The following is a 26,425-nucleotide window of genomic DNA, read 5'->3' as shown; positions in this document are numbered from 1 at the left end:
TCTCCAAATACTAGTGACCATGTAGTGAAGTAGCAGACACCACAAAATACTCCAAAGCCCTCATTTCTTAGAGCAGCGACCATTTCCTTTCTTTCCTAACTCCTGTAGTCAGGCTGATTGGCGTAGCAGAAAATAATATTGCCAGAACTGTAATACAATGATGTTCTTTTACTGTATTTGTCATGGTTGAAAAAGGCACGTTGCTCAGACAGACTCTTAACAGTCTTTCAGGCAGCAGTGTACCTGACAGTTAGTGACAGAATGTTTTTGAGAATTCTCCATTCAAATAAAGAGCAATAAACAGGAATTTTGCAACCTTCAGCATTTTGTCTAGCCCAATTTTCCTTGTATGGGCATCTGAATATATTGTTTTGTACCAGCTGTTGAACAACTGGGTCAGCCAGGAGAAGTTAAAAGGGAAAAAGGATGCCTAGTTTATGTCAGCCCCTTTCTTAAATCTAGAGCTTTATGAACCCAAATCTAGAAGTTCTTTTTCCTTCGTAAGAGCGTGTCTGAACAAGCACTGACAATATTTAATTTACTGTTTACTTAAAACAGGCTTGTACTGAATAGTTTGTAATCACGCACTTCACAGGAAATGCACTATGCGTGTGCCTCACACAGCAAAAGAGAACCTAAAGGACCTGAGAGTAGGTTGTGTAATTTCATATAATTGAAGTTGAGTATAGATGCAGCTGGATGTGGCAGTGTCTCGAGATGATGTGGATGTGTTTGATAGGAAAATTGGAAAAGATGAGGTATTCTTCTTCATTAGGAAAAAAAAAGAGACTTGCTGTCCTAGAAAAGATTCATTTAACATAACACACCAGATACTACAATACAGCTTGATTTTCAGGTGCACCTATTAACCAGTAATAATGTTAAACTGAAGAAGCAAAATATGATGAATAAAGATGGGGCCAAACTTCTGGGGTTTGACTAGCAATATTCTCCTTGTGCAAAATTCTTATTTGATGGATAAATTATGTGTGGCACAAATACCGTGAACATACATGAAATTTAGCAGAAATAAACTCTTATCAGCACAGAGGCATTAAAAGGAGGGAACCATTCATACGAGTATAAATACAAACAGAAGCGAAGAAAATTGTCAGTTGATGTAGTGAAGTATAAGTTTTGGCTTTAGAATTATATACGTAACTTTTTATGGGTGGTAATTTCCTAAGAAAAAGGAACACATGGACAAGGAACACTGGAAAGAATAGCCCTCAATCAGTGCATCAGTGCTCGTGGTTCTTTATACCTGCAGGGCTGAAAATGTGGCACACAAAAAAGGCAGACAGAGTTGAAGATGTAACAAACACTACATGTATATACAATGGAGAGATGCAAATTTGCACAGCTAAAGATAAAATCAGACCAAATATTTGGAATGAAGGGGGGCCTTCAAACACAAATGTCCTCTCCCATCATGGATATTTCCCGTTCCCTACTGTTTACTTATGGCATTTGGAAAATTGTAACTCTAACAGCGTGTGACCCAGGTACTCTGCTCCCCTCCTCCTCTGATCTTCCCTGATAATGAATGGAGCCTTTGCATCTGAAGAGGGGAAAGGAGAAGAGGAGGGAAGTCAATTAATCAAAGCCATTTTTCCAGACACATTTGCAGCTACAGAGCAGTCTAAATATCACACATGAGCACATATACATTATGGAAAATGCATATGCATTGGCCTGACAGCAGCTTTTTAAACAACACATTAATGTCATCCCTAGCACTACAGTGTATGTAATGTAGTTTACAAGCTGAAACAACCAAAATTTCCTTATGAAGTTCTCTGTGCTTTTCTGAGTCACCATGCACCTATATATAAATATCAACTGTTCTTATTTAGCAAGAAAGGAAAAGTGAGGCAGGAATCATGCAGTTTTATTAAAGCTACAGACTGAAAGTAAACAGGAATAAAGACTCCAAAAGTGTTACGTGCAAAGCCCCAAGAGTGCTCTCTTCTGTCTACTGCATGGGGCAAAGGAGCCCAGCCTTCACAAAATGAAGCCGTCCCCTGATGTTTAGGAAACTGATCGATCCATCGGTCAACAATATCGCAGAACCTCCATGGGGAAAAAAGCAACACCTCCTGATCTATGGGGGGCTCTGAACATACTGAAAATAAGAGACCACTTTTCCAGCATATAATAATCTCTCCCTCTCAACTTATTTGTCTGTAAAACTGGGGATGAGAAAAATTATTTGAAAAAATATTTATTTGAAGTTCCCCTGAGGATTTATTTTATGGCTGTAGACAGTTAAACTTAGGAAGCTTCTATTGAGTAGGTATCCTACAGTATGTACACAGCGAGCAATCTTTCACCGTTTTGCAGCCCTCTGTTCTTAGCAAATCCTTGTAATTTGGGAAAACACAACCCGGGTCTCGACCTATTCGTATCTGCAGTACGTATCTGCAGTCAACTACTAAATATTTTTTGTTTCCAGAGGCACCCAGACTTTGTATAAGCATGAATGTTTTTTAAGTCATGTGTCCAACTAATTTTTTCCAGTGTACTTTGTGCCTCTGACACACAAATAAGCAACCAGTTATCATGTGAACCTACAATGTACACATAAATATAGATTAAACGACACAGCAGTCTACACCGATTGCCAGATTAAGATACTGTATTAAAAGAAGTATTTTAATTTTCTCAGTCAATCATACTATAAGCACGTGTGGTGTACTGGGGTACCACTGAGACCTAATTTTCTTGAGGTTCATTTTTGATGTGTTTAAATACCTTTGAGAAAAATATCACTGCTCCTACGGCATTTATTTTTTTAGAGCAATGGTACAGACAATTAAGTGACCTATGATTTTAGAATTTGAAACAGAAAGCTTAATTTAAAGTTTCCTAATAGTCATTTGCATTTTTGGAGAAAACCACAATATTACTAAAATATGGACTTCTATATTTAGGTACAGTTGAATGTATATTTTGGCTAAGAATGTAGCACTTTTAATTATAACACTCACTGTGACAGATACAATTCAATTGTGAAATTTAGAGTGATGGGAAGCGTTTCTGGTAGAAAAGAAATGATATTCTTTGACACAGACAATCCTGGAAGCAAAACCAAACTCCCACAAATATTATCAGCAATGTTATATTTTGGATAGGGAGACAGTTTCAACACAGAGTAAAGATCTAAGAAAATGGAGCAACAAATGTGTGTCGCTGACTTATTAAATCTATGCTCTCTCTATATATATATTGCCAAGAAGAAAAATAATCTTGAAAACTTGATTTTAAATTTTTTTTTCATTACCACATTTCATTTGTCTTAAAGGCAATATGACTTAAAACAGTTTCTGAAAATTTATTCTTATATTCCTAATACATAGTTACTTTTGCAATTGTATTGGTCCTGGCACAGTTACCTTCCAATAGCTTGCTATGACAAAATACAAAGATATCAAGTACCAAATTCAACTTTTAGTTGTGGAAAGGTAGCTGTCTGGTTTTTGGGTTTTTTTTGTTTTGTTGTTTTTTTGGTTTTTTTTGAGGAGTTCTGACCATACAGAAAGTCTCTGTTTGGTGACTGCCTAGTATTTACGTACTTGAGTTAACAACCTAATAAGTCACGTAATAATCTAGTGGTATTTTCATTAATGTAGTGGTATTTTCATACTCCTGAACATCACCTAACAATGACATTCAGGAAATCAGAAAAATAACTACCATGTAAGCTGCCCTTATATTAAAATGGAAATGGTCATATATTTAGCATTCTAAAGACGTAATACTAAATACATAATTAATTGGTCAATGGTTATATAAAATGGATATTCATATGCAATTTGAACATGGAAAAAGATCCTATCTTCTATGAAATAGTGCATTTCACACATTACATCTACAAATATATCATCAAAGTATTTCACTTTTTAACAATTGGGAAATACCTTATTTAGGATAGCCTCACATTTTTCATCAGGGATATAAAGCCTACTTAGTATTAGAAGTCACTGGGAATTAAATGTTACATGTGAAATGGTTGCAGTCAATATCTTCTTTGTTGTTTTCCATAGAACCTAGGTGCCTATAAAGAATTTTTTATTCACTTCTTTTCTTTTAAGCTGTACTTCTACCTGAGTAGAACTCAGAGGAACTGAGAACACTCCATCTGTTAAACAGAACTATGGAAATGCTTTACACAGCTCCATGGTCAAGGCTGCTTTTTAACGCACTAGCAGGGATTCTACCTTTGCTTTTTAGAGAGAACATGGTGAATCCTCCTCTGAAGCTGCAGCACCCACTAAGGGTCGTTTTCTTCTCTCCCTGAGACTGAGAATATACCCTACCTATAGCAATGATGGCCAAGGGGCCAATTATCACCAACTGCTAAGAAAATCTCTAATGCCTAATATAATATGACCATCATTTTCCTTACACGAACCACGCATTATTTGCTTCAGTAACCAATGGGAGCTGGTAGATATTATTTAAGACTGAATAGCTAGCGGGAAGAAGATGTAGTCTTCTATCCCCTGCAACAATGAGAAAGCTTTAAAAGACAATAATTTCTTGAGTGTCTCTGGGGGTAATTCCCTCTACTGGCATCTGTAGGCAGATAAAAATGGGCAAAATAACAATATCACTGTCTACGTTGATTCACAGTATCAGATTATAATCTAAAATGCCTTTAAAATTGACATAAAACTGATCTGGGAACCTCACTACTGAACTCCCATAATCATCATCTCATGCTGGCATTGTGCCACTGTAGATGTAGATCAGATGTAAGATGGTTTGACTGCTCAGACAATTTCTTTGTGCAAGTTTATCATTCATTTAAACATAATATTAACTGAGCATTCTGAGTTCAAAATGTTTAGTAATGAGATAATTATAGCAACCCCAGCAATGATTTTACCTTCCAATCACTGATAGGCATTCACCACCTTTCACTTGATCTGAAAGAACTTTTTGCCTGGGAGGATCAAGCATATTTATGAAGAGACAAATGGTGGGAGTTTAGCGAAGAGCAAACAAAATATGTTTAAAGGTGGAAATGGTGGAAGATTGTAAGAAATAAACAAGACTGACTAAATGATGATTAAGAGAAAAGGCCATTATTATCTACTTACATTCTATGAATGTGAACACCAAGCAGAAAGACGACTTATTAGCATAGTACAGTATCGGAGGGTATAGTAGATGGGACTAATGGAATTAAATTAAGAAAGAGAAAATTTAAGATAAATACCAGTGAAATTTCCCCCGGAAGTCAGATCTATTAGATTGTGTAATAATCTCCTAAGGGAAACAGTGAAAGCCTCGATCCCTTGAGACCTTTAAATTTAGACTGTATAAAAATGTAGGAGTAAAGACTGCAATGTAGTGGGCTGAAAGAGCAGTAGCCTAGGTCTTTCACATGCCACAGAATTTGTGATGGGACGACAAAACTAAATGCAAAGGGGCAGGCTCTACCCCAGCAGTCCTACAGCAATTCATACTTCTGTAAAACCACCTTACCCCTTTCTTCTCTGTCACAGCTTCTGCCATACAAGTATTAGGCACAATGTTTTTGTCCCTTTGCTACCTCTTAAACACAAATAGCACAGTCTTCCTCACAGTAAGTACTTTAGGTTCCCCAATTTCTGTTTCTCATTCCTCATTGTACTTGTCATCTCTTAGGAAATTTAGCCAAGTTTTGAACGCATAATTTTAGATGTGGACATAAAGGATAGTTAACCCAACTCTCCAGGAAGCCTGTTTTGCAGATTTAGTTTAGAAGGCATAGAGGCTATTTTTGCAGATATTTCGTTTTACGAACTCACGTAAATTCTTCTGCTGACAATTTCTTTTTTGTGTTTCACTACACAAATTTCTCTTTGCTTTTGCCTGTCTAAACATTTTACATTGTTTAAAGAAAAGTTAATGTGAGGCTTCCTAAAATGAATCTGTTTGTTTATTACCAAGAGACAACAAGGGATGGAAGAAGACAGGAAGGAAAACACACGGGCAAAATGGCTATACAGTGAAACCATTGCTAAGTCACCATAAGCATGGTGAACTGCACATCCAGTCCACCTTTTATAACTGTCCTTGATCATTTCTTGTCTTTGTGAGATACTCAGGAAATCATCTGCAAAAGTCACAGTCCTCTGACTCCTTTTTCTATCAAGAGGACATTTGTCTGGCTGATCTTACACATTTCTAGGTACGCTACTTCTACCTGGAGACCCACCATACCCGAAGGGCATTTCATCAAGATATACCTAAGTTGTATTGTTCTACCACATGCAGAAAAAAGCCAACCAAGAGAAAAGAGCTTTCCAACCCAAAAGTAAATTCATGAGGCATAGCAGCCTTGGCAAATAAGGAGTTACTAAGGGAGAGAAAACATATACATATATATTATTTAAATATAAATTTACTAACTTACAGACAAAAAAGCACTGGCACTAAATAATACTATGTAGCTTTAGAACAATCCTTGAAGGATTTTAGTTCTGTTAAAACTTCAGAAGAATATGAAGGAGATGTAATCTGCTTTTTATATATATACAGATAAAAGGTTTTGTGCAATTTAAAGGTGAACTAAAATGCCTTCTTAGCAGAATATATCTAATAAACTGAGATCCCAAATTATTAACCCAATTCATCTGTAGAACTCAGAAATTTAAAAAAAAAAAAAATCATAGGTGATGCAAAGAAATACATTGACCAATCAAGAATTCAATTCATGCCCTGAATTTGCTATGTTTCTACTGAAAGCTTTGGCATTGCAAACACCAAAACACAGACAGCAACTGCATGACTTCTAGTGCTTAAAGTGTGAATGATATTATGCCTCTGAGAGACATAGCATAGAACCCATGGGAGTGGACCATAGCTCTTGGCAGGTAAGTAAAAGCAAGTATAGTTTAAATGTTGCTGAAAGTGTGCTTCTCTGTCCTTTGAGATCCTGGCTTTATATTCTTTTAATGATTTCCAATCTCAGAATTTTTTAAAAATAAATTTAATTTTACTTTCAAAAACAAATTACAGACTACATCTATATTGATCATAGAAGCATACTAAAATTTCAGGCAATAATATACATTTTAACAGACATAAAACTGACAATTGAGTTCCCACATAAGCATTATACAATTTATTAATAAAATAAACATTACTTTCAAATAAAATTTTCAAAGGTGTTTCAACGGTTGTTACAATGATAAATTAGTATAAAGAGCATGACCAAGCTGTCATTCAAAGCATGATTATTCTGCAATTGCTATAAAGCTTCTAAGTCCAAACTTATGTGAAATACTTTTTCACTGAAATTTCCTGATCAAGTTAGTTTAAAACATTTTACAATGGCAGTTTGATTTCATTATATTATTACAGGCACTGAATCCCCCACACACAAACAATTTCTTCTGCAGGCCAGGCACACAATGGACCCAGTGGAACCCCTAATTTCCACCACTCAAACTTACAGTATCTGTGTTTTGGGACACATCAGCACCCAAGAGTTTTACAATTTTGGGTGGTGAGACTTGAGAGGGGATGAACATGTGTAACACTGACAAATCAAGTTGCCCTGCCTTGTTCAGCTTCACCCACAAGCGCAAATGAATTTAAACATTTCCCAAAGTCTGAACAATCTGGCTCTTAACGTGCTCTATGACAGCGTTTGGCCTTGTTTCCTAAGAAAACTACATCAGGTATTTACTACACACTCAGAAATATACCACCCTCTACATTCTTGCATGTAAAAAAACCCTGTGTTTTAAGGATCTCATTGCTCCCTCCTCCAAAGCAATGAACATTAGCTTAAAAGCATCCCGGATATCAGTGCAAATAAAATTCTAATTTTTTTAAACATCAGACTTTGTGAATTAAAAAAAACCCAACACAATAGAGCAACATAGTTGTTCTTGAGACATAGATCAAACTTGCTCATATACTGTATTTCCATACACTTAGATCAAAATATTTCAAAATCCTCACAAGCGACAGTTTAGATTTTGGACACTACAAGTTTCCCTTCTTCTTCAGTAGAAGAAGAGGAGCTACTTTAGGATGACATCCTAATATGCTTTGCCTCTGGTTTAATGCCTCCTCTGTCCAGAGATAGCTGCAGCTCTCAGAACTATAAAAGCTGGGACAGCCTCCTGCGGAGCTAGTTAACAAGTAATACGTTACAGGCAGGCCCAACGGTGCTAACTTTCATTATGGGTTCCTATCCCCTTCCTATACACACTTACGCAAATTTGGAGTGGTAGTAAAGAGAAAAAAAGGAGTCCTGGAAAGGTCCGTACCAATCAAAAAACAAAGTAAATGCAGTATCACTTTTTTCTTAACAGCTTTACAAAGTACCTACACAAGGTTATGTATCTACAAATTTGGAAGACAGGTTTAGAAAAAAGTAGTACTCTTAACAGTATTCAAGCCATTCAGCCTCTGGGAAAATTATTAATAAATTACTGCTTATGCTACAGGCTTGCACAAAATAAACCTCCTGAGTGGGACTGTGTGGTCATAGCTGGTAGCAACAATAAGGGAGGGCCATAAATGGACAGTGCCTTCCTTCATTAAAAACACACATAGTAATAACAGATCTCCATCATAACAGATCTCCTACTTCTGTGATGCTGGGGGCATAAACATGGCCCACTCCTCCTTACAAAGAAAAGATATTTGTCAGCTCTTCTTCAATGCACGACCTTATGGGAAACAATTTTAGATTAAGTGCAGTATTTCTGTATTGGTCAGGACAACAGTACTGTGATTAGCAGGATATATACCTGGATTTTCTCTTATATACCTAATTTTTCTCTCATTTAGTGTGAAAAAAAGTCACTGAAATTCAAAAGAACAGTCCAAAGAGTTTAGAAAGTTCTATTTTTCCCACTGCCAGCAACCATACACTCTTTGGCTCCAGACTATAACACAGGTAGATCCAAATGTATTAAATGACAACAACATTTCCTTTTGACATTCTTGGGCACTTTAACTTAAGAAACAGAAAAACTTATATAGAGGTTATTGGGTTTGCAAATTTTAAAAGCTGAATAATAGTCACAACTGACAATACACATGCACTCCCTTTCTTTAAGGTTGATGTGTTACTTCCTATTAAGTCCTTTATGTGCCTGCGTTATTTGAAATCTTCTGGGTTTAGTCGGTATCTCTAACTAGTATGTCCTGCAGACTGCTTCCCATATAAAAGGACATACATTCAGGAACCCATGCATACCCAAAATACCTTTCAAGATAACATCATAAAATTCAGAAATTCAAACTATCCATCGGCTAAACAGATTCAAAGCACAGTCCTTAGAGAAGCAAGACATTAGTCCACTCATGGTGCTCAGACTCTTTTGCACCATCATCCTGCAGATACTATTGTTTATTTTGAGGAAAAAATCTAAATTGGCTGCCACAGACATTGGAAATGCCCATACAGCAAAAGCACAGTACGTAACTCAGCCATTTCAGAGGCTTTAATACCTTTAATAAAATTACTGTTACCACCGCTACCACAAAGACAGCCAGTAGATTAGCCTGAGGCATGTGTATTTAACCTCATTTTCAATGAGAACAGGTATTTAATACTTCTCTACACTGACATTTTTCAGAAAATGAGGTTTTCCAGGGAGATGAGAATGATATTTTTTTTCAGACATAGCAAACTTGTTACAAACAGACAGATCAGTTATCATGAGATATCACAGAAGCATCGTTACTTCACCAACACAATTTCTTAAACGTGGAAATACAATCTATTTTCTATGTGAAAGCATTTGCTGTTTACAGCCAAGAAAGTGCTGAGCCATGATGTGACCAGAAATGTTTATACTGGACAGAAGAAAATTCTTATTTCATTTCTCTTTAGATAATAGAACACTCACAACTCCCGTATTCGGGAACACAAGTTGTGTTCTCCTCTGCCCTTCCAGCTTTGGGGACTGACGAATGGGTAAAGAAGAAAATCGGACGGATCAACACCTGGCTCCGAAACTGGTGCTACGAGCAGGGCTTTGGTTTCAGTGATCACAGTTTGATCTACAGGACACCGGGCCTGCTCGCTAAGAATGGGAAAACCCTATCCCAAAAGGGGAAAAGGGTATTAGGCCAAGAGTTAGCAAGGCTCATGGACAGGGCTTTAAACTAGTTTCGAAGGGAGAAGGGGATAAAACCAGGCCCACTAGTAATGAGCCTAGGGATAAAGGGCCAAGGATGGGGGTGAAATCAGTAGCCCAGCCCAAGTGCATCTACACAAATGCATGTAGCATGGGCAACAAACGGGATGAGCTGGAAGCCATTGTGCAGCAGGACAGCTATGATGTAGTTGCCATCACGGAAATGTGGTGGGATGACTCTCATGACTGGAATGCTGCGATGAAAGGCTATAAGCTCTTCAGAAGGGATAGGCAAGGAAGGAGAGGTGGGGATGTGGCTCTGTACATTAGGGAGTGTTTTGATTGTATAGAGCTAGATTCCAGTGATGATAAAGTCGAGTGCTTATGGGTAAGGTTGAAGGGGAAGGCAAATAAGGGAGATGTGCTGGGAGTATGCTACAGACCACCTGGCCAGGATGAGGAGATAGATGAAGTATTCTATAAGCGGCTGGCTGACGTCTAGCAAGCGCCAGCCCTTGTTCTGGTTGGGGACTTCAACCTGCCGGGTATCTGCTGGAAATATAACACAGCAGAGAGCAGGCAGGCTTGGAGGTTCCTCGAGTGCATGGAAGATAACTTCCTGACACAACTGGTAGGTGAGCCTACCATGGGAGGTGCCTTGCTAGACCTACTGCTCACAAACAGAGAAGGACTAGTGGGAGATGTGGTGGTCAGAGCTCGTCTTGGGTTTAGTGATCATGAAATGGTCAAGTTTTCAATTCGTAGTGATGTAAGGAGGGGGGTTAGCAAAACCTCCACCACCTTGGACTTCCGGAGGGTGGACTTTGACTTGTTCAGGACACTGGTTGAGAGGGGCCCTTGGGAGACAGTCCTGAAGGGCAAAGGGGTCCAGGAAGGCTGGACGCTCTTCAAGAACGAAATCTTAAAGGCCCAAGAGCAGGCTGTCCCCAAGTGTCGCAAGTCTAAAGGGCGGGGGAAATGGCCAGTCTGGATGAATAAGGAACTTCACATGGGACTTCGGAATAAAAGGAGGGTTTACCACCTTTGGAAGAAGGGACAGGCAACTCAGAAGGAGTACAGAGATCTCGTTAGGTTATACAGAGAGAAAATTAGGAAGGCAAAAGCCCAGCTGGAGCTCAACTTGGCCACTAACATCAAGGACAACAAAAAAAGCTTTTATAAATACATCAACAAAAAGAAAGCAGGGAGAATCTCCATCTCTTACTGGATGCGGGGGGGAAAGTTGCAACCAATGACGAGAAGGCTGAGATACTTAATGCCTTCTTTGCCTCCGTCTTCAATAGTCAGACCAGCTATCCCCAGGGTGCTCAGCCTCCTGAGCTGGAAGATAAGGATGGAGAGCAGAACAGCCCACCCATAATCCAGGAGGAAGTAGTCAGTGATCTGCTTCTGCACCTAGATGTACATAAGTCTATGGGGCCATATGGGATTCACCCAAGAGTACTCAGGGAGCTGGTGGGAGAGCTCACCAAGCCTCCCTCCATCATTTATCAACAGTCTTGGTCAACAGGGCAGGTACCAGATGACTGGAGGGTGGCTAATGTGACGCCCATCTACAAGAAGGGTCGGAAGGAGGATCCAGGGAACTACAGGCCTGTCAGCCTGACCTCGGGACCAGGAAAGATCATGGAGAGGATCATCTTGAGTGAGCTCTCACAGCAAGTGCAGGGCAGCCAAGGGATCAGGGCCAGCCAGCATGGGTTTAGGAAAGGGAGGTCCTGCTTAACCTACCTGATGTCTTTCTATGACCACGTCACCCGCCTTCTGGATGCGGGGAAGGCTGTGGACGATGTCTATCTGGACTTTGGTAAGGCCTTTGACACCGTCCCCCACAGCATTCTCCTGGAGAAGCTGGCAAATCATGGCACAGACAAGTGTACTCTTCGCTGGGTTAAAAACTGGCTGGATAGCCGTGCCCAGAGAGTTGTGATTAATGGGGTGAAATCCTCTTGGCGGCCGGTCACCAGTGGTGTCCCTCAGGGCTCAGTTTTGGGGCCAGTTTTGTTTAATATCTTTATCGATTATCTGGATGAGGGGATTGAGTGCACCCTCAGTGAGTTTGCAGACGACTCCAAACTAGGTGGGAGTGTTGATCTGCTTGAGGGTAGGAAGGCTCTACAGAGGGACCTGGACAGGCTGGATCGATGGGCCAAGGCCAACTGTATGAGGTTTAATAAGGCCAAGTGCCGGCTCCTGCATTTCGGTCACAACAACCCCAAGCAACGCTACAGGCTTGGGGAAGAGCGACTGGAAAGCTGCCCAGCAGAAAAGGACCTGGGGGTGCTGGTGGACGGCCAGCTTAACATGAGCCAGCAGTGTGCCCAGGTGGCCAAGAGGACCAACAGCACTCTGGCTTGTATCAGGAATAGCGTGGCCAGCAGCAGTAGGGAAGTGATCGTGCCTCTGTACTCGGCACTGGTGAGGCCTCACCTCGAGTACTGTGTTCAGTTCTGGGCCCCTCTGCACAAGAGGGACATTGAAGCGCTGGAGCGTGTCCAGAGGAGAGCTACCAGGCTGGTGAGGGGTCTGGAGACCAGGTCATATGAGGAGAGGCTGAGGGAGCTGGGCATGTTTAGCTTGGAGAAGAGGAGGCTGAGGGGGGACCTCACTGCCCTCTACAACTACCTGAAAGGAGGTTGGAGGGAGGTGGGTTTTGGCCTCTTCTCGCAGGTGAATAATGACAGGACCAGAGGAAATGGTCTGAAGTTGCGGCAGGGGAGGTTTAGATTAAGTATTAGGAAGAATTACTTTACTGAAAGAGGGGTCAGGCACTGGAACAGCCTGCCCAGGGAGGTGGTTGAGTCACCATCCCTAGAGGTATTTAAGAAACGTCTAGATGTGGCACTTCAGGGCATGCTCTGAAGGGCAGAGATTGTAGGTTGTTTGGTTCGACTCGATGATCTTAAGGGTCCTTTCCAACCATGAAGATTCTGTGATTCTGTATCTTAAGAAGAATTTTGTTTTAGAATGGAGATGACATCTAAACTTCCTATACAGAAGAGAAGTAAGAGCTAATGTGAATCAACTTGTATAATTTGTTTTGAAATACTAGTGATACTTTCTCTATGATATTTTTAAGACTACAATGTGTAAAATAAATGTGATGACTGAGAAGGTTAATATAATGGAACAATTCTGGGCTAAAAAGCACTTTTATGTGGCACAAAGCTTGCAACTTAATTGAGGTAAAAATTACAGGGATCACAGAATTTATTATATAAGAAAACCAAGAAATTCTGTTTCATGGAAATTATCATTTAGCATATCCAAACAACACTTCGTACTGCAATGAATCCATGCAATTCTAGCCACTTGTACTTTCTACAGAACAATATTTGCTATTCTAGTTTCAACTAAACAGAACATACATTTTTGCCTTAAAAAAAAAAAAAAACCAAACAAAAAACCCAAACACTAAAATAACCCTGGTGTGAACAATTAATTATTTTCAAGGAGGCCATCCTCCTCCATTCTCTCCATGAGTGACAAACAATTCTTCTTTGTGCTATCAGGAGAAACAGGAAACCACCATCAAGCTTATAAGAATCATAAGTTGTAATGGTCCTAAAAGATCACCTAGTCCCAACCACCTTGCCATGGGCAGGGAAACCTTCCACTAGACCAGGCTGCTCAAAGCCCCATCCAACCTGGCCTCAAACACCTCCAGGGATGGGGCATCCACAGCGTTGGGCAACCTGTTCCAGTGCCTGACCACCCTCACAGTAAAGAATTTCTTCCCAATATCTAATCTAAATCCACCCTCTTCCAGTTTAAAACCATTATGCCTTGTCCTATCACTACACTCCCTGACAAAGAGTCCCTCCCCACCTTTCCTGTAGGCCCCCTTCAGGTACTAGAAGGCTGCTATAAGGTCTGCCCAGAGCCTCCTCCAGGCTGAACAACCACAACTCTCTCAGCCTGTTTTCACAGGAGAGGGGCTCCAGCCCCTCTGATCACCTTCGTGTCCCTCCTCTTGTCTCACTCCAGCAGGTCTGTGTCTTTCTTATGTTGTGAGCCCCAGGGCTGGATGCAGCACTCCAGGTGCGGTCTCACCAGAGCAGAGCAGAGGGGGAGAATCACCTCCCTCAACCTGCTGGCCACGCTTCTTTTGATGCAGTCCAGAATACAGTTGGCTGGGCTGTGAGCACACATTGCTGGCTCATGTTGAGCTTCTCATCAACCAGCACCCCCAAGTCCTTCTCCTCAGGGCTGCTCTCAAGCCATTCTCCGCCCAGCCTGTATTTGTGCCTGGGATGGCCCTGAACCACATGCAGGACCTTGCACTTGGCCTTGTTGAACTTCATGAGGTTCGCACGGGCCCACCTCTCAAGCCTGTCAGAGTCCCTCTGGATGGCATCCCTTCCCTCCAGTGTGTCAACCACATCATAGAGCTTGGTGTCATCAGCAAACTTACTGAGGGTGCACCCAATCCCACTGTCCATGTCACCAACAAAGACCTTAAATTGTACCAGTCCCAGTACCAACCCCTGAGGAAAACCACTCATCACTGCTTGCCACTTGGATGTGGAGCCACTGACTGCAACCCTTTGAGTGCTGCCATCCAGCCAGTTCCTTATCCACCAAGTGGTCCATCTTTCAAATCCATGTCTCTCCAATTTAGAGACAAGGATGTCATGTGGGACAGTGTCAAATGCTTCACACAAGTCCAGGTACGTGACACCAGTTGATCTTCCCTTATCCACCAATGCTGTAATGCCATTGTAGAAGGCCACCAAATTTGTCAGGCATGATTTGCCTTTAGTGAAGCCATGTTGGCTGTCACCAATCACCTCATTATTTTCCATGTGCCTTAGCATAATTTCCAGGACGATCTGCTCCATTATCTTGCCAGGCACAGAGATCAGACTGAACAGCCTGTAGTTCCATGGGTCTTCCTTTTTTCCCTTTTTAAAAATGAGGGTTATGTTTTCCCTTTTCCAGTCAGTGGGAACTTCACAGGACTGCCAGAACTTCTCAAATATGATGGATAGTAGCTTAGCAACTTCATCCATCAGTTCCCTCAGGACCCACAGATGAATCTCATCACGTCTCATGTACTTGTGCACCTTCATGTTCCTTAGATGGTCTCGAAACTCGTCTTCTCTGACTGTGGGTGGTTCCTCATTCTCCCTGTCCCTGCCTTTGCCTTCTGTGACTTGGGCAGTGTGGCTAGAGCATTTGCCAGTGAAGACTGAGGCCAAAAAGTCATTAGTACCTCAGTCTTCTCCATATCCCAGGCAACCAGGTCTCCCATTTCCTTACAAAGAGGGCCCACATTTTCCCTAGTCCTCCTTTTATCACCGGCGTAACTATAGAATCTTTTCTTGTTGCCCTTGATGCCCCTGTCCAGACTTAATTCTATCAGGGCTTTAGTTTTGCTAACCTGATCCCTGGATGCTTGGACAATTTCTGTGTATTCATCCCAGGTTACCTGACTTTGCTTCCACCCTCTGTAGGCTTCCTTTTTGAGTTTGAGTTTCTCCAGAACAACCTGTTCATGCATGCAGGCCTCCTGGGTTTATGCCTGACTTCCTCTTTGTTGGGATGCATCATTCCTGAGCTTGAAGGAGGTGATCCTCAAATATTAACCAGCTTTCTTGGGCGTCTCTTCACTCCAGGGCATTATCTCATGGTACTCTACCAAGCAGATCCCTGAAGAGGACAAAGTCTGCTCTCCTGAAGTCCAGGGCAGTGAGCTTACTGTGCACCCCCTTGTTACCCTAAGGATCTTGAACTCCACCATCTCATGGTCACTGCAGCCAAGGCTGCCCTTGAGCTTCATATCCCTGCCAGTCCTTTGTCAGTAGTGAGAACAAGGTCCAGCACAGCACCTCCCCTCGTTGGCTCCTCTACCACTTGGAGAAGGAATTTATCATTGATGCATTCCAGGAACCTCCTGGATTGTTTTCACCCTGCTGTGTTGTTCTTCCAACAGATATCAGGGTGGTTGAAGTCCCCCATGAAGACCAGGGCTTATGAACATGAGGTTGCTCCTATCTGTCTATAGAGGGTCTCATCCACTTGGTCTTCCTGGTTGGGTGGCCTGTAGCAGATCCCCACTGTAACATCACCTGTCCCTGCCCTCCCTTTAATTTTGACCCATAAGCTCTCAGTCGGCTCTCTTCCATCTCCAGATGGAGTTCCACGAACTCCAGCTGGTCACTGACATAGAGGGCTACACCTACTCCCCATCTCCCATGAAGAGAGCTTGTATCCTTCCATTCCAACACTCCACTCATAGGAACCATCCCACCATGTTTCCGTGATGCCAATAAGACCGTAGCCCTGCAGGCGTGCACACATCTCTAATTCCTCTTGTTTGTTCCCCATACTATGTGTGCTTGCATAGAGGCATTTAAGTTGGGCCCCCAGTGAAGCTGATTTACTGTCTGGAGTGGCTGGTGTTCCTTTGTGCTGCACTCCAGGTGCTCTCCTGTTCACTTGTGACCCTTCTCCAGGCTCTGGGCATCTCTTACTGGCATTGGCACACCACAGTAAGGTGCACAAGGAGTTGTGCAGCAAAAAGAAAAGAGAGTTCTGTGTTAACAACAAAGGGAAAAGTTAAGAAGAATTCAAAGTCCCAGGTCTCAGCAAACATACATGGTGCCTTTCGTCTAAACCTTTTCTTTAGTGATTCTTCACATATCCTCATTTGCTAGCTTATTCCTTTGCTGTGCTAAAACAATGTATCTTCTCAGGTCAGCGATAAAATAAATACCTACTTTAGCAAACTAAAATGGTCAAGAGCAACATGGTGAATTCTTATTTGTTGAGCTGGTAAGAAAGTCTGTTTGGTTTCACAAGCACAGCAGTACCATCTAAACAGATGCTTTTTGCTCATAAGCTGCCTTCAGGATACTGTTTTTGATGAGGACTGATTTGCATACCACCAGGACTATGCTTAGATTCTGCTAATTCTGATCAGGGTGCCAATGGGCAAGAATCAGCATAACAGAAAAGAAGAGCTACAAAATATAAAGCAAATCAGAAACCATTTTCAGAAGTTCCTTTTTGGTAAGGTCAATGAAGCTATCTTTTCATTAGGAAGTGATTTGAGCCTAATCATTCACAAAATGCAAAACGTGTCTCACTTTCTTTGCTACCAGAGCTGATTGAGGCCTTTGTGGCAAATTAGATTTCTGCTGAAAAATGCCCCTGCTTCATGAAAACATATTATTGTTTTCAACACCTGCCAGCTTGGGTGGCTGCCTGTAGGGGTGCCAGAAGTTGAAGTGGTGGCAGCTCTGTATCAGCCCTCCCATATGAACGGGAAACATGCAGCTCCCAAATCAGTTTCTCCGATGTTACTCAGCTGTGAAGACCCATAGAACTGAAAGAATAATTTCAGTCATTATTCCAGGGGTCTCTGAGACCATTTTTGTTGATAGTTTTGTGCTTTGGTGTTATCTAAAATGAAGCATATAGCAACTTCTGTTCTGCAGAAAATCAGGAAGCTGGGTTTTAAAATTTGCAAGAAAACTGTCCTCCAAGCTGAAGATTGTCTATTTTGGCATACATTCCAGATATAGGATACCTTTCAATTGGTAGAAAAAAATTCATACTCTTTACCGAACCATATGGTTACTCATCATGGCAAAATCTATGGAGTTTATGCTGTAACTGTGATTTAAGAATGAAATTCCAATTTGTTCTAGAGTTAACAATTAAAATTGTGGTGTATTTGGGTAACAGGGCTGTGCCTGTGTGCACATGCAGTGCACTTCCCTGGGTGGCCCAGGAACTCCCTAGCTAGTCTCTGCACAGAAGAGATAATGAGCTAATTGGGAACAACAGACCAACTTGAGGAGAGGCCACCTTCCACCTTCATGACAAAGCATTTCACTAATTTTTCAGAAGCTGTCCAGATGGGATCTTTAGGTGGTTACAGAAATGCCTGCAGACAGCTCTTGCTGGGCCAAAAGCAATAGACAGACACTACTCGTATGCTTCAAAGTGCTGATTACCATCTTGGGTGGACAATGTTGCCAGACCAGGTATAAAAATTAACTAGAAAAATAGTTTGGGGAGTTATACCAATTTAAGCTGAAGATGTTATACAAGGATGCTTGTAATGGAGACTTGCAATGCCACACAACTCAAGAGATTTGACTCCTCATGTGAGCATTACCTTATGCAGAGTCTAGTAAGACGATGTCGTAGGTTTCTTGTGGTGTTTTTTTTTTTAATAAACACACCCTCTTTAAGTGTCTGTGCCATTTCTCGAAAAGTCAAAGATGTAGAAAAGCAAGGCTGAGTGAGGAGAGACTCTAAAATTCAACCCTTTATCAACAATGTAAATGGGACCCTAAAATGACAGGCAAGAATTTTACATACTGAAAAATTTGGAGGATGTTCACAACCATATCCTTGTCTCCTCTGCAAGACTTTTCCCAGCCAATAATGAGAAAGAGAACAAGTACATTTTTCTATTTTCCTACTCCAATATTTTCTTTCGTTAGATTTTGACAGCAGAGATTTAATTCATGAATGCAAAATATTCTCTCTTTATGGCACTAATTTTGTTATTGCAACAAACATATTTCCAAGAAAACAATATCACAGGTGGTGAAATTGATAATTTGTGCCAAAGGCTAAGGCCTTATCTCTACTAATAAAAATAAAAATACTAATCTACGCCGAGCTTTCACTCATTCTACGACCAGAAAATCTGCACCAGTGAGGAATCATAGTTATGAGGTTTGCTAGCTCAGATGCCATATATAGAAAAGAACCAATACATTTTCATTGTTTTCAGGTTAGTTTGCTACTGGTGTCTGGATCTATGAACCCATACGTCTGGAACCTAAACTTATAAAGTACTAAGCCCCCTTTACTTCAACAAATCTTGGTGAGTCTGACAGCATGTATAACCTTACTGGCAAAAGAAGAAAATGAGCAGTATAAGTACTCTCGCAAAGACCTTCGTGATCACCATTGTCTTACAATCCTCAACCAAAGGAAATTTTAACATTGAGCTTAATGTGAATTGAAGTTCATACACTTCTATTTAAACACAGATAGGATTTCTGACAGACAAATGCCACTGAAAAGCTGACAATCTAATTAATACAAATAACTATCTTCCCCACTATAAAAATGCTCTGTATTTTAATAGTTCAATTCTGCTCTGTAGAAACGAATATGATAGCGTATATTTTCTGAAATCCAAAAAGAAAAGTCATGGTTACTGCTTTTCAGGTTGTGCAATGATTTCTTCACTGACTATATATGCCATAAAAATAATTATAATATCACCAAATTGAAACTAAACTGTTCTTTAGACATTTTACTTCTTCACAGAAGTAGAGAAAAAAAACCACCTTGTTTCATAACACAGTCATTCTGAAACATACAAATGTTTTCTTACCCCAAATATATGCAGATATACGGAGTACAGCTGGGAGCCTAAGTACTTACAGGGGAAAGTGAAGTTGTACAGGTGCCCACATACTCATTTATTCTGACTACCTGTAGCAATGAAGGAGTTGCCTCTGGGCTACTACTCCACATTACAGTCTGATAGATAGTTTTGGCCTCACCTTGCACAAAACCACAAGGTAAAGTTGGAAGTCATTTGCCTGCAAAAGAGCTACTGTGCTCCTCCCCATGGAAGAAGGGGAATAAGAAACTGACTGTGACAGAGACTCAGCCTGGTGACTGCCCTGTTCCTGGAATATGTTTCTTTTTATCCACTCAAGAGTGAAAATTGCAATTCTACTCATAAAAACTCATCTCTCCAAAAGTTTCATGTTGCCGAGTAAGAGGAAAACAAATTGAAATGACCAATGCCTTTTCTGAGGTCTGATCTCATGATGTATTCTGTATCTTCAGAGCACCTGTAAACATAATGGGAATCATGGGCAAAAATCCAAACTCTGCCAAAGAATCCTAAATCTGCAACGTAAGGCAAAAATGTAGTGTCTTTGTACTGCATTTGATAGACTACCACAATTGGCACTTTATCTAATGGCTGCATGTGGGCGCTACTGCAACAGAAACGTTTAAGAACAAAAAACACAAAAGAGTTTTCTGTGTAGCTGAAATCCTGAAGACAGTTTTCAGTTCGCTTCTAATTGTATATGTGGTTAATGTATACTTAATTAATTTAATAATGGTCACTCCAGTATTACGGTAGGGATTAGGATGACAATTTTTCCTGTAATGCATCACGTGACTTCCTGGGACTGTCAAATAATTTTTCACGATCAGATTATCAGAGACTGGAAATGAGACCGAGCTTTGGGGGTTGATGCTCTGGTGTGGGTTCAGCTAATGCACTGTTTTATCTAGTTGGGGCGTCTAGCTCATTGGCTCAGAATAGTGCTGTCATCGGGTTTTCTTCCAATTCATACTGGCAAGAACCTAAGATTTTGGCAGAGGGAAAGGGAATTTCTTAATTTTTGTATTCTTTTTTTTCCCTTTTTACCTATTAAGATACCTACCCATTGAACAGCATACATTGATCTCTAGTCTGTACCTACAGTGTGAAATTTTGCTTTTGCAAACTTAATACCTGGTTTAATTCAGGTCTTTGTTTCACCTCCTCATAACCAGAAACAACTCGTGGAAGAATCCAGTGAAAGTCTCATGTGGTTTATCAAATATTTCTCAATCTATAATTCTAGCCTGTAATATATTCAGAAGATTATTCATCCAAGTGTTTTCTACTTCCACCAAATGTTTTAGCTTTTTGCACAAGAACAAGGTTAGTGACAGCTGTATTAATTACACGACAGAAATGCATATCAAGTAAAATGATTGAAATAATTATTTCAAATATTTTATTTAAATTACTCTGTACTAAGTTAAAACTATGGGAGAGAGAATAAGAGTTCCTTACTAGTTGCTACTTTTGTTAATGTTACAGCGTAGTAAAAATCCTGGAACGATCAGCAGAAAAAAACATTATCCTTTCTCCTTTTGCTGTTGCCATTTTCATTCAGTTTGGAGATAATTTCTGAAATGCAATGTAATTCTGCCTTTTAATTTAATTTTTAAAAAGCTGTCAGTACGTATTTCAAATAGAGAAAATAATTTGTTGCTATTTTCATTAAAATAAACTGCAACGCTGCAAATCTTACATTAAAATATAGATGCACACTAGTAATTAAAAAATAATAATCAAATAAAAAGCACAGCAGAACACTTCAATTACTGATAGTAATCATAGTATAATCTTGTCCTACCAAGTGTGTCTCCAGGTACAGTTTAAGGCTGTCTGTCTCTGCTTTAGGAGGAGTCCAATTCTCTGTTGTTTCCATGGCTTCATTTAACCAGCGAATGAATTCATCCAGCTTGCTTACAAACCCCTTACCAGATAAGAAAAAAGAAAGAACAAGAAAAGCATATTTGTTAGTAAAATGGCAATCTGAAAAATGTATGCTCTATTTTTTTTAATCTAGGAGAGTATTGTACAGTAAAATTTTGCATTTTACAAGCATGGAAAGAAAAAAACCATTAGCAAGTGGCCTTCTAGTAAATAAGGAGCAGAACAGCGTTTCTGGGGATAATCTAAGGACAGTGTGAGGTCCATATGACTGTGATGAAATCGAAAAAACAGCCACGTTTTAGAAGGTATGAGGGAGATGTTTAAAAAGCCACATAGAGATTACAATGAAAACTGAACTGAAGACCTTGCACTGGGCAGACTGGGTGTAGCATGAGTACCGTTGGTTGAAAAAAGTGCTGAACAAAGCTGCGTTAACAAGGTATATACATCAGCAGACCAAGGGAAGAAACTACTTGTCAAAACTTAGATCTTGTGATTCCTGTTCTGGTTCATAGGATGAGACTCGGAGAGAAGAAATCAAACAGTAGGTGAGGCAGAATATATAGCATTTAATATAAATATCGCTGATTGCATATGAGCCACACAGATGGTGCTCCTGAGAAGACAGGAGCTCCTGCTTCTCAGGAGCACCATTTATTTCAAGATTAGTACCAATTATATTGTCTGATTAAAAATAGTGCCCCTGAATTTACATGATTGGATGATACTATAGGCACATACTGAGTACAGATAATTTTACCCAAGTCTTATCCACCACAAAGCAACAGAGTAAACGGAACAAACTGACCGTGATGTTTATAAGCACTCTGAAAATTAACTCTGAAGAGGAATGTCCATCTATTACAAGCATCATAAGACTAGATTGTTAGATCTAATACTGGTTATATTATTAGCTATTAACTATGAATTTTGCAGCATGGTGAAAATTTTAATTTCCAGTTGGATAACAACTCAGCATACACGCTCAGTATCTTACTCTCACCACTTTATTTAGGGGATGATTTCTGGTAATTACTAGTCCATTTAGATAGCAAGCTAAGCATAAAACTTCAGAGATTCCTAAGAAACTCAGAAGCCCAAATCCCCTTCTCCAAAGTGTCACATCAAATTTGAATTCTAAACGACACAGAAACAGGAGTTTGAGCAGTTGGTGCACAGCTGCATTACACAAAGAAGTGCAATGCTAATAATCCAGACCAAGCAGACCCACACTTCCTTCAAAATTCGTGGTAGCAGAGTCATTTTGGCCCAACACTGTGCCAAGAAGCAGAGTCCAGTAATCAACTCCTGGCTTCCAGCTGAAGTGGCAGTGCTTCTGAACCAAAGCTAGCTTCTGGCAGGATGCTCCAGCGCATACTGCAGGCATGACAGTACTCACTGAGGCACTCTGAAGACTTTGCTTTAATTATTATTTTTCACATGAGTCCCTACAAGTCCTCAGGATGAGAAGGAGGTTATTGCCACCTCTATTGATGGAATCCACTGTATCTCAAAGCATTGCAAGGCAGAAAACTGTTGTTCTGTGGGTTTTGTTGTAGGCTGTTTATCAGCACATTGCAGAAAGGGGGAAGTAGGTCAGGAAAAACAACCCAGTGGATGTGGTGACTGACACAACGTGTTTCCACTCTGGGGCAAGCAATGAATGTAGCTACGTCTCTTCTGTCCCACTGCAGGTCATGCCACAAGGGCTATGTTCCCCACATGAAGCCATGGGATAGAGGAGGGGCAAAATGTTCCCCTGGCTCCGTTGCTTGCTTTCTTCCAGCTCAGAGTGGAGCATAAGAGATGCCAGCCTGGCAGAGGAGTGAGAGACGTGAGCTGCGGGGGAGAGGAGCAGGAGGAGTAAAGTCCTTCTAGTCCCTCCAATAAATCTCTGCCTACATTTTAGTAACATGCTGTCCTTGAGAGACAAGGTGATATGGTAAGCACAAAAAAAAAAAATGAAGAAAGACTCTCTCGTATATGCGTCATGTATTTTACGGAGACAGACACGTATAACATCTGCCTGCAGTACTCGATGTCTGTATGCCTTCAAAAGGGTGCTCAGAAACATTGCAGGCTCGTACCAGTACAAAAAGTGACGACCAGCAACCGAGTTACTTGGGCCCTCTCACAAAAGGTGTCCGTGTTTTAACGTCTGCTGCTTCAGGTTGGACACTCCCAAGCAGCAGGCTCTAGCAGCCTGGTGCCTCTCCCCTCGCCACGCAGACAAGGTGGGCCGTGGGCCCGAGCAGGCCCCGGTGGGTGCAGGGAACACCTAGGGGCTAGTTTGTGGGCCCGGAAAAAGAAAATATAGATACGGTCTCCTACAGAACCACCGTGAGCCAGGTTACCTGAGAAAAAAAGAGGTAAGGCTGCAAGCACCAGCGCTGCCTGGCACGTTCGCATCACGGCTGGGGTCATGGCACCCGAGGGGAGCCCGGCGGTGGGAGGGCAGCCCCGAACGCGGCCAGCCCCGGCCCCGCTGACGGGGGATTTTCCTCTGCCAGGCGGCACAAATCACAATAATCCTGCTATTTTTCAAATGACGGCAATAAAATTTTATTGAAACCATTCAAAAGCGCACATCTGTAGGAACCGAAAATAGCGGACAGACGGGAAAGGAAGGAAAGGGCCGGGAAGGGCCGGGCAGCGCGGGGCCGCCGGCGGAGGGAGCACCGCCCGCCCGCCCGCCGTGCCTGGGCCCACAGCGCCACCTGCCGGCACCGCGCCGCCCCACGCCCGACCACGGCGGCGACCGGGCGCTGCCCGCGGGGCGGCGGGGTCCAGGGCCGGGGCCGCCTGGTGCCGGTGGTCGGTGGGAGGCGCGGGGGAGGAACCACCGTCGGAACGTCCCTTTGAGCGGGCACATCCCAGCAGGGTGACAGACGTTCTGAGCCGTTAGAAAGCGCGCAAAATAGAAAACTATTGTTATCTCAAATTGTGCGTAAGGTTAAACTGTAACATTGTGGTTCCTGCCTCCTTCGTCACAACTTAATCATCAAAACAATGCCTCAGTGTTGGTTTTTGTTTTGTTTTGTTTTCATAGCCGTGCCTATACATTCCATCCTATTTATTTTAAATAGCCTGATGCCAGTCAGCAAGGAAGGAGCCACCGTTATCATCCTGCCACCAGCTCCACGACTCATCCCTGCCTGGGAGGCAGCTCTGGGCTGGAAATGGAAACCCATGGAAATATCATCAACTGCAGCAGCTCTGCAGTTACAGACAGGGGAGAGTACAGTTTGCTCTTGATGCTGAACTTTCCCTTCTTGCCTTTGACTTCTTGTCAAGGCGTAGTTACCGACGGGCTTTGAGATCTGAGCTAGTTCTCGCCATCAGCCTGTAGCCTGGATCTGGTACAAACAGTTCTGCTCCGCTGGCCCAGCTGGCCCAGGCAGCCAGAGGTGGGGGCCTGCCTGCTCTCTGGTACTCAGAGAAGGGGCATCTGCAGTGTCGGTGGTCCGTGTAGCCCTCTCACAAGTATAAATCCAGGTCCTTCACCTCCTCAAGTCTCATAACAGAGGGGAAGCCCCAACTGAAGGGCTGCTGCCCCTCCACAGATGACCGAAACGGAGTCATTTCTGTGTAAACAAGATGGCCTAGGCAGTTGGAACAGAATGCAATTAATGATGTACATGTACTCAGGGACACAAACAGCATTACAATAGTCGCTCTTCTCATTGTCTAGGATATTTCCCAGAATATATGTTTTAAATAAAAGCTTTAGATAAAATCAGTTCTAAGAAAAAAAATAGGGAAAAAAATGTCTCACAATACAGATCTATTGCGAGACTCTGACACAGCATGAAACTATGCTTTGAAAAAAACAGATTACAACATAAATTATATCAAAACAAAGGATAAGGCTTAATATGCAATCCTAAATCTAAATCCAGGAGTACTCAATGAAAGAAGTAAATTCACAAGATGACAAATTTTAACCAATACAGGATATTTTTCAGGTTTTTTTTCTTCCTTTTACAAGATGCCTGTGAAATCACTTTACATCCCTTCCTTGACTCTTCTTACTTTTCTGGCTTTTCTGTGTGAACTTATGCTTTTATTTCTCTAGATTTTTTTTTCTTCATCATTCATAATGTGAGAAAGAGTTTCAACAGGTATAAACTTCATTGGAGCTATGCTGATTTATACTAGTTAAGTATAGTGATCTAGACAGTATTGCACTTATAATGAAAATATTGTAAAATCTACCCAACACATGCTTTGGTAATGTGAAATTAAGCTACTGTATTTTTCATCAAAACTTCTTGGAAGTTGAAAACCCATAGTTAGCCACATTGAAGCTAAAAAATACTGTACAAGAATTCCTCAGAGAGAGAAGAGGGAAACAGAACAGAAATAAAGGAGCACCAGTATAATCCAGTCTCTGCCTTTTGATCAGCTGGTTCAGTTTTGCAAATGTAATAGTTTAGTACTATGCTAGCAAGCTAGATGTTACTAAAAAACCTCAAGCCCCTACATGACACAGCATAAAGCTATTCTTACTCTGTGCTGCTTAGTACAGAAAACAAATGTTTCTGGATTGTTGTTGGATGATTTATAGCAACTTCTATAGTAAAGTTTGCAAATAATGATAATGCTCTTCCTGTACCCCACACAGAAAATTTTTAAACATTCACCTTTAAAACATTCAGCTTTCCATTTTTTTTCATGACAATTTTGCAGATTTTCCTAGGGGGAGGAAGAAAGTTCTAATCACACATCCCTGAACAAAGCTAGAACAAAAATGGATTCATTTGAAATTTGGCATGTACAAAGTTATTTTTTGCAGTCTAATTCTATTTGCTCTGCATGGATAAGAATGAAAAAGACAATTGTAAGTATTAGGGGGAAAAAAAAGCTGTAACTTAGTGTGTCTGCTTTGGTGTCACAGAATGAAAATATACTTAAATCAATTGTTCTATAGAATTAAGGAATTAATTAATTAACTGAAGAATTAAAAATAAATTTGATGGGATTTAACTAAATATCCGGAGACTTCCTCGTTAACGACCAGAACACTCGAATTTTTTGA

General features: G+C 41.1%; 1 protein-coding gene across 4 annotated transcripts in view; it reads right to left on the bottom strand.

The window, feature by feature from the left end:
* The window catches only part of AKAP6 (A-kinase anchoring protein 6), a 294,212-nt gene that overhangs the window by 148,803 nt on the left and 118,984 nt on the right, over positions 1 to 26,425 (bottom strand). For all 4 annotated transcript variants that reach the window (XM_074585119.1, XM_074585118.1, XM_074585120.1 and 1 more), the window contains one exon: positions 21,305 to 21,427. In XM_074585119.1, the coding sequence (XP_074441220.1) occupies positions 21,305 to 21,427 (123 nt within the window). The remainder of the gene's footprint in view (positions 1 to 21,304; positions 21,428 to 26,425) is intronic.

The sequence above is a fragment of the Larus michahellis genome, chromosome 4 (assembly GCF_964199755.1).
Source record: "Larus michahellis chromosome 4, bLarMic1.1, whole genome shotgun sequence".
Taxonomy (NCBI): Eukaryota; Metazoa; Chordata; class Aves; order Charadriiformes; family Laridae; genus Larus; species Larus michahellis.
Note: the sequence above shows the minus strand (reverse complement) of the source record. Positions and strands in the feature narration are given on the sequence as shown.